This window comes from Poecilia reticulata, chromosome 5 (genome assembly GCF_904066995.2).
Source record: "Poecilia reticulata chromosome 5, P_reticulata-male-v2, whole genome shotgun sequence".
NCBI classification, from domain to species: Eukaryota; Metazoa; Chordata; class Actinopteri; order Cyprinodontiformes; family Poeciliidae; genus Poecilia; species Poecilia reticulata.
In genome coordinates this window covers 15,458,779-15,471,015 of record NC_088834.1, presented here as the reverse complement: position 1 = coordinate 15,471,015, position 12,237 = coordinate 15,458,779, and the positions used below count along the sequence as shown (strand labels likewise).

The following is a 12,237-nucleotide window of genomic DNA, read 5'->3' as shown; positions in this document are numbered from 1 at the left end:
GCATGTAAGATAACAGATGGAAGGAAAGAATCATTAGTGTCAAAAAACAATCAGCGTATAAATCAGAGACAAAAGCTGTAGATAATTTTAAAGGTAACAAAACAATTTACCATGTTGGAGCAACTCTTGGAGTGTGGTTGTGCACTGTAAAAACTTTAAACTTTGGGGAAAACTGAAAGATAAATATTAGTAGCCTAACATGGGCCTGTTTAGTCCCTGTCACATATTTTTAAGAAATAAAATTTACAGATGAGGAACTTTTACTGAAATGTATCACACTAGCAAGTGTTACAGAAAAAAATCTATAAGTTTCAAATGTACCAACCTTTACTATTTTGGAGCAAGCATGAAACATAGAGAAGATCAGTGTTGATTCAACAACAGGAAAAAAGACTGAAGCAAAGTTGCAATCACATTGATGTGAGGACAAATTCTGGAAAGGCAGTGATGTTAGAGTTTGTCTTTCACTTTAACTGCAGAAAGCTCAAAGTTACATTTGACTAGCCTCACCTAGATCTGTTTACTAGCTGTCACATATTCTTAAGAAATACATTTACAGATGAGGAACTTTTTTAGAACTCTGATTACATAAGTGTAAAAAGGGTTAGATATCAATTAATATCAATTAGTCACGGCCATCAATCAATCATCCGATTAAAATTTGACAGAAGGTTGTATATATAGTCTTCTCAGGTGGCTTCCTGTTGGAAGGGCGGGTCTAAAGTGATGTCACCAATTGATCACTCGAATGTGATTAGCTCTGGTCTGTGATGAAACAAATGAAGTCTGATGCAGCTGGGAGCTTATACGGGGAAATTCCATCTTGATGTTTCATTGAGAATGGCCAGATTTTAGGCTTGGCCATGCCCACATGCTTCAACATAGGACAATTCATTTGATAACTTTTGACCTTCAATGCCTCAAGACTGTGCTGACTGAGTTTGAAACCTGGATCTCGAAAGCTGTAGGATGATTTTGCTCAGATATGACATCAATAAAATAGACAAAAGGGCGACTTTGATCCAAAATGGCCAACTACCTGTTGGATTTGGATCGTGACTCCAAGAGACTTTTTTGTAGGTCCTGACACGATGCACACATGTACTTAGTTTCATAATTCTGGGATAAAGCATGACTGTGGGCTGATTTTTTTAAAATAATCTAGAAGGCGCTGTGGAGGAATTAAAACACGCCCATCAAATATTGCACTGGATTCCTGTCGGGGGTGGACAAGGATTGATCTCAGTGAGTTTGGTGCAGCTGGGCTGAAACATGTGATATCGAGTGCCAAACGTACGGCAGCGGCATGACCTGTGACTTCGCCCCGCTGCCATGACTACACCCTCCACTGAAAACTCATGGCACTTTAAAGCAAGTGAGACCAACTTGTTATCAGAGTCTGACACAAGATCATCTTGATTAGGTCAAGAGGGCCAGAGATGGAGCTTTCCAAGTAAAAAAAGTCACTTTCTGTTCTGAGGGGGCGGAGCTAAGATTACTTCAGACTATGATGACATAGGATTGTTAGGCATCCAACCAGGATCCCTCATGCCACGTTTGGTGCCAATTGCCATTTTTATGTGAAGGTCATAGCGTTTCGTGTGTTTTGACGAGTACACCAGGTTTGCCGCTCTGCCACACCCCCTGAACATATATGAAAAGTCAATGTTTTTGATAACTTTTAAAGCCCTATGCTCTTACTGCATTCTGACCAAGAATGAAGCCGATAGGTCAAATTCCTGAGGAGAAGTTTGTTAAAGTTTGACGTGAGTAAAAAATGAAAAAATGGCCGCCTCCATGTGCATTTTAGAGGGTACCTCCAAGAGACTTTTTTTACTTGATTTGTGGGGATCTCCTTGCATACCTAGTCTTGGAATCTGAAAATTTTGGTTGAGGGACAATTTTGGGTCAAGTTTGGTGAGTTTTTCAATGTTAAAGGCCCCAAACAACCGCTGAAATTGGCGGAAAAAGAAAAATAATCGAGAAATCGTGCGATTTCAATAGGCCTTTGCCATTGCACAGAGCTTCCCTGCTCGGGCCTAATTAAACAAAACATCTGTATTTTTGTATGTAGCCATTTTTAAAACCTGCACTTTAAATATCGTATTTTCCGGACTGTAGAGCACACCATGCTATGAGCCGCAGTTACAATTTTTTTGAAAAAATAAAATAAAAATTGGATACGTACATAAGCCACTGGTATCTCCGCCGCTCTCGGTTTTCCATAAGGACCCCGCAGAGGGCAGCAGAGGGATGCATACTAATAAACCTGCTGGATTTATTAAGGACGCAGCACTGCGTCTCCAAAACTGAACCAGGGTTTTGTTAACACCAAGCTTACTTGCAGCGCCTCTATTTACCTCCTGTAGTGCCAGATCGACAACCCTCAACTTAAAAGCTGCATCATACGAGTTTGAAAACATTTCTCCATTGTACCTGCTGCTAGCATGTGCTTGTTCTAAATGAAAATTAGCGCTTTCTTCTTTGATTTTCAATTTTGACTTCAACTGATTCACTTCCTATTATTTTGTTTTACCATCTAAAAATGAAACCTGAAAAAGGTTTTGTTTGCAAATATACAATTAGTATGTGATGTTTTTCATTTATATTGTAATTTTCATACCAAAAAATATTGTTAAGCAGTATGTTACCGCCACACTTCACAATAGCTATTGTGATGGGAATTAATATATCAATAAACATAAAAATATAGTGCAGCCACAACTATGTTAAAGCAGATAGATAGATAGATAGATAGATAGATAGATAGATAGATAGATAGATAGATAGATAGATAGATAGATAGATAGATAGATAGATAGATAGATAGATAGAACACATTCTTATTAGGAACAGTAAAATATTGAATAGGTAATAAATAATTATTATGGCAGTTTACTAGAGAGAATTCGGAAGTTAATGTTCTAATTATGTTTACAATTTAAAAGTTCAAGATTTAAACTAGCAAAAAGTTTATTTTTGAAACAGGAAATGGAACTGAGATGTTTGTATTTGAGCATTAATTTGTTAAAAAGGCTCTGTCAGTTTTTTTTATTTTGTTTTGCTCTGCTGTCCCTCGGGTCGATTCCCTGCAGTGTCTGATTCAACTTTGCTTTACATCTTAAATGGTAAGAAACCAAGGCCATCATCTCCATGATCATCTTGTCATATTGTGTTTGCAGAAACATGACTGAGTGAACGCTCTTTGTGAAAGAAGCAAACTGTCGTTGACAAAGGTTACGTTCACACTGCAGCCTGAAGTGACCCAATTCAGATTTTCTTTTGTTTGTTTTATAAAACATTAGACAGTCAAACAATACAGAGAACACAGATTTTTATGTCAAATGTTGTATTTAAATTTCACATCTTTTTGTGTCTTTTGGAAACAGAGGAGTGAAGGTAGCAGGAACCACCATGGAGACTGTATTCCCCTCTTTCCTCTCAGCAGTTGACCGACTGTCCTGGTTTCTCCTTGCTCTGTTTACATCATGGATAGTCTTGGGTTCAGCAGACACAAAGCAGACAAGCTGGCCATTACACTCCAAGAAGCCAGTTCTCTTCGTCTGGAACGCTCCCACTGAGGACTGTGAGAAGGAACACAATGTTAAGTTATCATTAGATCAGTTTGACATCGTGTCATCCCCCAGTAAGGACGTTTTCAGACAGAATCTCACAACGTTCTATAAGGAAAACCTTGGGATTTATCCCTACTATACCCTTGAAAACACAGCAGTCAATGGGGGCCTTCCACAAAGTGTCAATCTCGCTCAGCACCTTGAAAAAATGTCTCAGGATCTAGACACATACATACCAGACCCCAAGGCTAAAGGTCTGGCTGTCATTGACTGGAGAGATTGGCATCCATTGTGGGGCCGAAACGGGCATGGTAAAGATCGCTATAGAAGGAAGTCACGTGAACTGGTGGCCAGAAAGAACCCTATGTTGACTCAAGAGCAAATGTTGAATGTTGCGCAAGAAAAATTTGAACTTGCGGCTCGTGAATTCATGCAGGGGACCCTGAGGCAGGGTAAAAATTTGAGACCCAATAAGCTGTGGGGCTTCTATTTGTTTCCTGATTGTTACAACTATGACTACTCTGGCAAATTGGAAAACTACACAGGACGCTGTAGTGATGTTGAGATTAAGCGCAATGATCAACTTAACTGGATGTGGAATGAAAGCACCGCCCTTTTTCCTGAAATATACCTGGGTTCTGACCTGAGTTCCAAAGATCATGGACGCCGGTTTGTCCTGAACAGAGTGAAGGAGGCAATGCGCGCCGCATCAGTTGGGGATGGATTGACACGTCCTGTTTTTGTTTATTCCCAACCTACTCACAAATATGGAATGACTGTTTTAACTCAGGTTGGTTGATTGGAGGAAATAGTGCTGCTGTAAAATGTTTTTAGTAATCGAGTAATCTTTCAATTATTCTTACGATTAAATCAAGTAATCCGATAAAAAATTTGAAAGAATTATTGGTATATGCTGTCGAATTAGCAGTAATAATATCGGACATTCACATCGTCCGGAATTTTCATGTTTGTGCAGCTTTAACAATTACTTTATTGTAGCCTTGAAAATTGAAAATTAGCCTGTAACATTAGCACCTCCCTTTTTAAGTTAACCTCGATAACAATTATACAAAATGTTATTTTCAATGTAATGATAAATAGCAGAATCATAAAGAAACATAAAAATTGTCTGTACTGCAGATTTTAGTCTGTATTTTGATAGTCAGTTTTATAGATTAACTCTCACTTTTCCCAGCCATCTATAGCTTTTATGTCAATTTCTCTGTGTGGCACCTTCGGCACACACAGAGGAAGTCACGCCACCCATCTGTTGTGACCTGGATGGTAGGAAATTTATTTTCCAGTTGTCCGTAAACCTAATCTAAGCATCAGCTAAAGCAGCCAGATATGTTCCCTCTAGATGTCTCTGTAGCATACATGACAAACTGTGGCTGAAAGTTAAAAAATATAAAACTTGGTATCTACAGAGCTCAGCTCTGCGTCGATTTACTTCCTTTCTAATTCAACAAAACACCCCATAGGGATATAAATTGATGTTATGAGGGAGAATGTGAAAAAATAAGAAATGGTAACGAAGTAACTCTCACTTGGTGAAGTCCAGCAGTCTGTCGTTTAAAAAAAAAAAACTTAGTTTCGCTCAGATCCCATTGAAGAGTTAAATAGTTCTTAAATTACATTTAGTTTCCACCTGCTGAATCAAGATTACTGGCCAGGTGTGTGCACGTCAAAGATTGTAGCTTCTGTTCCAATCCGCTCCTATTGTCCAGACATTTTACATGTGATTATGTTAATTTGGTAGTAACTCAAGGTAACGTCACCAGATTATTTTTTTCCAATACATTCATCTAAAACAGGATAATTACTCATGTTGTTTTTGGCCATAAAATAGCTATTATTTTTATATGGCATTAAACATCATATTAACTAGAGCTCAGATTCTCTACAATACATCTCATACAGCTAAAGTATTCATATACATCTTTTGCAGGAAGACTTGGTCAACACCATTGGCGAGAGCATTGCATTGGGAGCTGCCGGAGTGATCTACTTTGGGGGCAAATATTATGCAACAAGTGTAAGAGAATTACTTCCTCTCATGTTGCATAGGCTGCTGTTATGTATTTTTAAGCTAATATCTTTCCTCTGTGCTGCAGAGCAGCTGTACTGACTTGAATAACTATTTTCGGGGAGACATGGGACGATACCTCCTCAATGTGACCACAGCAGCAAAGGAGTGCAGCCAGAAATTGTGCAATTTTAACGGTCGCTGTCTTCGCCGAGAACCGGACAGCACCGTGTTTCTGCACCTCAGCAACTCCACTCACAGTATCATAAGTCAGAGAGGAAAGCTGAAGGTCACGGGATCTCCAGGTGAAGCAGAGTTGAAGGCCTTCCGTCAGCACTTCAAGTGCCAGTGCTACAATGGGACCAAGGGAGAAGACTGTGAGCTGGAAAGACAAGGAGGAAGAGAAGAAAGAGAAGAAAAAGAAGAAAGAGAAGAAGCAGGAGAAAGAGGAGAAAGAGGGCAGAGTAGTGCCACCTCTGTTTTAGGGATGTGGCCTCTCTGCTTTGTTCTCCAACTCGGACTTCTCTCTCTGTTTCATTGAGGAAACCAATAAACCAAACTATTCTCTGGCTCTGCCAGCACCGAAAGGAAAGTTTTGGTTTTCTGGCCTGAAAACAAAAATAAACTGCATTGTGAAAGCATCACTTCAGGAGCAGTGGGTGCTCAGTGCTTGGATTCAGAGGTTTATATGGTAACAGGTTTCCATTTCAGCACACATTGAACTAAAACTACAGTGTGTGTGTTTTCTAGAAAGAATTCTCTTAGTACATGTTTTATAGTAAACATAATGGGTCAATTAAAACCTTAAAAACTGGAAACATGCATATCCTCCTGAGAACCAAAGAAAAAAATGTAAGTTTCAATTTCTGTATTTATGTGATTTCCTTTGTATTTAGGCAAAAAAGAACACCTTACCATTTTGTTCTATTATTATTATTAAATTTAAATTTCACAACATGTCCATTGTAGTGGACATCAGGACCATTTCAGTCCAAAATATGTCTGAATTCAAAAAATGTAAAAATGTACAGATTAGTGATTAATGAATCCATCCATCTATTTTCTTCTGCTTATCTGGGGTCGGGCCGCGTGGGCAGCAGGTTCAGAAGGGAGGCCCAGACTTCCCTCTCCCCAGCCACTTCTTCCAGCTCCTCCGGAGGAATCCCAAGGCGTTCCCAGGCCAGCCGAGAAACATAGTCCCTCCAGCGTGTCCTGGGTTTTCCCCGAGGCCTCCTCCCGGTGGGACATGCCCGGAACACCTCACCAGGGAGGCGTCCAGGAGGCATCCTTACCAGATGCCCGAGCCTCAACTGGCTCCTCTCAATGTGGAGGAGCAGCGGCTCTACTCCGAATCCCTCCCGGATGACCGAGCTTCTCACCCTATCTCTAAGGGAGAGCCCAGCCACCCTGCGGAGGAAACCCATTTCGGCCGCTTGTATCCATGATCTCGTTCTTTCGGTAATGACCCAAAGCTCATGACCATAGATGAGGGTGGGAACGTAGATCGACCGGTAAATCGAGAGCTTCGCTTTTTGACTCAGCTCTCTCTTCACCACGACGGACCGGTACAGCGCCCGCTTCACGGCAGACGCTGCCCCAATCCGCCTGTCGACCTCCCGCTCCCTTCTTCCCTCATTCGTGAACAAGATCCCCAGATACTTAAACTCCTCCACTTGAGGCAGGACGACCCCCCTGACCCGGACAAGGCACTCTACCCTTTTCCGGCTCAAGACCATGGCCTCGGATTTGGAGGCACTGAGCCTCATCCCGGCCGCTTCACACTCGGCTGCGAACCGCTCCAGTGAGAGCTGCAGATCACGTTCCGATGAAGCCAACAGGACCACATCATCCGCAAAAAGCAGAGATGCGATCCTAAGGCCACCAAAACAGATCCCCTCAACACCTCTGCTGCGCCTAGAAATTCTGTCCATAAAAGTAATGAACAGAATCGGTGACAAAGGGCAGCCTTGGCGGAGTACAACTCTCACCGGAAACAAGCCAGACTTGCTGCCGGCAAAGCGGACCAGACTCTGACATCGGTCATACAGGGACCTGACAGCCCGTATCAAAGGGCCCGGTACCCCATACTCCCGGAGTACCCCCCACAAGGCCTCCCGAGGGACACGGTCGAATGCCTTCTCCAAGTTCACAAAACACATGTAGACTGGTTGGGCGAACTCCCATGCACCCTCCAGGACCCTGCTGAGGGTGTAGAGCTGGTCCAGTGTTCCACGACCAGGACGAAAACCACACTGCTCTTCCTGAATCCGAGGTTCGACTATCCGACGGACCCTCCTCTCAAGGACCCCTGAATAGACCTTACCAGGGAGGCTTAAGAGTGTGACCCCCCTGTAATTGGAGCACACCCTCCGGTCCCCCTTTTTAAACAGGGGGACCACCACCCCAGTCTGCCAATCCAGGGTAACTGCCCCCGATGTCCATGCGATATTGCAGAGTCGCGTTAGCCAACACAACCCCGCAACATCCAGAACCTTAAGGAACTCCGGGCGGATCTCATCCACCCCCGGGGCCCTGCTACCGAGGAGCTTTTTGACCACCTCGGCAACCTCGTCCCCAGAGATTGGAGAGCCCAAACCAGAGTCCCCTTGCTCAGCTTCCTCAACAGAAAGCATGTTGGTGGGATTGAGGAGGTCTTCGAAGTATTCCGCCCACCGGCCCACAACGTCCCGAGTTGAGGTCAGCAGCACACCATCCCCACTATAAACAGTGTTGGTGCTGCACTGCTTCCCCCTCCTGAGACGCCGGATGGTGGACCAGAATCGCCTCGAAGCCGTACGGAAGTCTGTCTCCATGGCCTCTCCAAACTCCTCCCACGCCCGAGTTTTTGCCTCAGCGACAACTCGAGCCTCATGCCGTTTCGCCCGCCGGTACTCATCAGCTGCTTCTGGAGTCCCACAGGCCAAAAAGGCCCGATAGGACTCCTTCTTCAGCTTGACAGCATCCCTCACCGAAGGTGTCCACCAACCGGTTCGAGGGTTGCCGCCGCGACAGGCACCAACAACCTTGCGGCCGCAGCTCCGGTAGGCCGCCTCGGCAATGGAGGTACGGAACATGGTCCACTCAGACTCAATGTCCCCCACCTCCCCCGGGACGCGCTTAAAGTTCTGCTGGAGATGAGAGTTGAAGCTCCGTCTCACAGGGGACTCCGCCAGACATTCCCAGCAGACCCTCACTACACGTTTGCCCTGAGGGGCAGTGAGGAAATCCAGAACAACACGATTTTGCATAACTATGTTTCTCAGTTCAGTCAGCTCTTTCGCGGTGCCATTGGCCAGCTGGTATGTGATGTTGATTAGTCGCAGTGATCCATATCTGTTAGTTTCAACGTGGCTTCGAACCTCTCCTAATCCAACTCCTGGAAACATGCTCTGCATGAACTTTTCTCCTCCGGTCCAAATCCTGAATTCCCATGGAACTCCAGTGTCTGTTGTGAGGCCTCCCCAGCGTTTGACCTCAGGCATAACTTCACGCTTGGAGCGGGCAGCCAGAATGTGTCGTCCTTTCCTGATGAATACAATCGGGTACAGGAAGTACCAGTCTGCCATCACCCGTGAACCATAGTCTCCTGGCACTATGGTCCACTATGGTTGGACGACAGGAGCGTTGTCTCCTGTCGTCCAATGTGTGATGTTGAAACTCTTCTCTTGAAGCAAGTCGTCACAGTCTAGGTTGTCCTTCCAGTCTTTGCAGTCGGGAGTCACCCTTTGACCCCTGCAGTCAATGCAGTTGATGTAATCCGGTGTCGTTTCGCAGTAGGTGTAAACTTTGTTACACAGGTTTCAAGGTAACATCCCAAGAGAAACGTGTCCGTTGTTGAACACGCAGCTCCTCAGAGACCCGGGTTTAGCTCCTGCTAAAGAAATGGTCTCTGGTATTTTCCATGCGGTTAGTGGAAATGGAAATACGTCAGCATTAAAGGAACAGTTCATAGATCCAAAAAGTTCCTTCACGGCATCTCCTGTCTGAAGTAGAACAGAATAGTCATTTTTTCACCATTTGCATCCCTTTGGCATGGGGACTCTGAGTTGTGGTTGTGTGCTCAGGCCATAGAGACACATCTGTTTGTCATCAGTGATGTGTCCTACACGCAGACCTGAGTTGTGTGTGGCGATTGGCAGCTGCGCACACACATAGCAATTCACCTCTTTCTCCTCATGAGCAGTCCTGTTCATCAGCTGCCACCACAGGTTGGTGCTGTAGTCATGTGGGTGGAAAGTGATGTCACTTCCTCCTCTAAATATCAGACATGCTGCAGTCACAGTGCAGTAGAAGATCCATCTGGCATATGGAGTCTCCATTGCTGCTCGGCGCACAGAGATGTCAAAACCCCCAACCTAAAGACGGGGGAATCTCAAGCGTTTCTTCACCGGGTTTGAGACGAGCTACCCTAAAAAATAGCCCCCCTTTGAAGTCCGGCCTTCCTCCCTCCGCCTACTGAGGGGTTCAACACTCCCTGCAGCTTGCAGTGACTGAGATATATCCAGCTGGGTCTTTACGGCTGTTGGTGTGGTCATCAGCACCTGGAAGGGTCCTTCCCAGCGTGGGCTGGCCCAATTCTTTCTTTTGATGACCTTTATGTAGACCCAGTCTCCTGGCTTGATGGGGGTGGTTTATTTCCTGTAGAGGAGAACAGTCAGACGGCAGTAAATTTGCACTGGACACTTCCTTCAGTGTAAGAGTTCTGATCATATAATCTGCTAATGTTTGCTCTTCATCTGCTTTCTGCAAATCTGGAGCAAGCAGAGGCAATCTGTAAGCTCTACCATTAATTATTTCAAAAGCAGGCTTTGCTGGAACTACTTCAACTCTTTTAGAAAAAGCATAAATCATCATCTAACAGTATTTGTTAATTCAAAAGTTCATAACAAAAAACTTTTATGTAAGAATTTAGTAGTTATATAGTATTACCTCACCATTTTTCCTTTCCCCCCTTTTACACATGGCATTGCCCATGTGTTACAATCATTTCAGCTTCAAATTGGTCTTTGGGAGGATTAATGGTTAATTCAGGTGAACTCTCAGGTTTATTGCTTGTAGAAGATCCTTTAGCAAACAAGTATTTGTAATTACAGTTTTACCTTTAATTTATTTTACTTTTTCTTGTAATTCAGCAGCTTTCAACATCTTTATTTTATTTCTCTAAAATAAAAATGACCATTTCCAATTTAAACCAAATCTCAAATCTTCTTATTCAAGATTTTTCTTTTCGAATTTATTGACTATCAATCAAATCTGGATTAAAATGTTCTAGACTGAAATCTAGAAAATGTTGCTTTTAATCACAATCATCAGTTTTTAGCCGTTTACAAGGTTGCTTAAAGTCTCAGACTTTCACTTAACCTTGTATTTCAGACAAGGTAACGATGTAAGTTTTTTATATTTTAAATTAAATGGTCAATAATTTTATCCATTACTCAATGTAGCAGTAAAATTTCTCTCTTCTCATAATTTTCAGTTATCTCAATATAAAATACACAAACACAATCCCAATCAATTTGTAGATTATTTACAGAATTAAACTCTAAGTTAAATGTTTCAGTTAAATGCAAAGAAATACTTCATAGTATTTCAACACCGCAATATCAATTATTTTCCACACTTAGAGATGTTTAATTTTGTTCCAAACTAGCATTTATTATAAATAAAACATCTGCAAATCATTATTAGCTTTGAATCTAATAATTTTTAGTTGGTGTAATTTAGCCGCATCACACTCAGTTTTTTTTCTTTCTTAACTTTAAACCAGTACAGTTTTTTTCCTTCACAGTTTCCCAATCTACGGCTCGTGGGCCCTAAGAAGATCACTGGTCCTTCTGTTAAGGACTGAGTTAACGGGTACAAAATGAAGGATTTTATCTAACATTGTACCTCAAAACCTTCAAAATGTTCTTTTCTAGATAGATAATTCCTATATGCAAACAAGATTAGTGAGCATATTCTCTTATCATAGCGGTGTGTGTATAACTTATCTCACATTTCTCCTTTCTGTCTTGCTTCTTGTTTCCCCCTCCTGCTGCTAGCGTCGCTGCAGCTGGTTCTCCCTCCGCCCCTCCTCCAGCTCCCTGTCAGTCCAACTGGCTCTGGTGTTGGATTATTTATAAGTTGTCCAGACTGTCCCTTTGTCCACCAATGAAACAAGCGAAAAACAGTTCAGTTTGCTTTCTTTTGTCTTTAAAACCCATTATTTTCCTTCTCCACGCTGCAGCCAAACATGGAGATATAGTTCCAGTCCGCAGGTCTCCATACTGCTGCATGGCAGTTCCCAGATGTCAAGGAATTAGGACCAGTGGACACTTTAGTGCCTTCAGTGTCCAGGTGGTAGAAATCGTCCTGTCCTTTTTCGCTTCTTTATCAACTGGCTGGTGATCAAGAAGGGACGTAATCTGATTGGCAGGACAGGTCTGAGCTGAGGTCAGAGGACAGACGCAGCGCAGCGAGGCTCAGACAGAGGAAAAGGGAAGAATCAAATAAGAGTCAATTAGTGTTTGCTTGCTTTTCTGCGTTACTTTTATTTTTTATACAAACATTTTCCATATAACTTTTCATCGTATTATTTATTTATTTATTTTTTTTTTTTTTGTGCTTATTTTCCAACATTATAAGAAGTCATAAATC

At 42.8% G+C, this 12,237-nt stretch overlaps 1 protein-coding gene across 1 annotated transcript; it reads left to right on the top strand.

Moving 5' to 3' along the window:
- The first annotated feature begins 2,998 nt into the window (after positions 1–2,998).
- Positions 2,999–6,245, top strand: LOC103460860 (hyaluronidase-2-like). Its single transcript, XM_008403182.2, has 4 exons — positions 2,999–3,128; positions 3,390–4,365; positions 5,524–5,610; positions 5,690–6,245. Exons 2-4 carry the CDS (start codon positions 3,415–3,417, stop codon positions 6,140–6,142), a joined length of 1,491 nt encoding a protein of 496 aa, XP_008401404.2. The 5' UTR covers positions 2,999–3,128; positions 3,390–3,414; the 3' UTR covers positions 6,143–6,245.
- The last annotated feature ends 5,992 nt before the right edge of the window (positions 6,246–12,237 follow it).

Excerpts from the sequence above, each read along its gene's own strand:
- LOC103460860 (XM_008403182.2), top strand. The coding sequence starts at position 3,415 with ATGGAGACTGTATTCCCCTCTTTCCTCTCAGCAGTTGACCGACTGTCC. Across the intron at positions 4,366-5,523 it reads GAATGACTGTTTTAACTCAG|GAAGACTTGGTCAACACCAT; the intron begins GTTGGTTGATTG and ends CATCTTTTGCAG. Across the intron at positions 5,611-5,689 it reads GCAAATATTATGCAACAAGT|AGCAGCTGTACTGACTTGAA; the intron begins GTAAGAGAATTA and ends TCTGTGCTGCAG.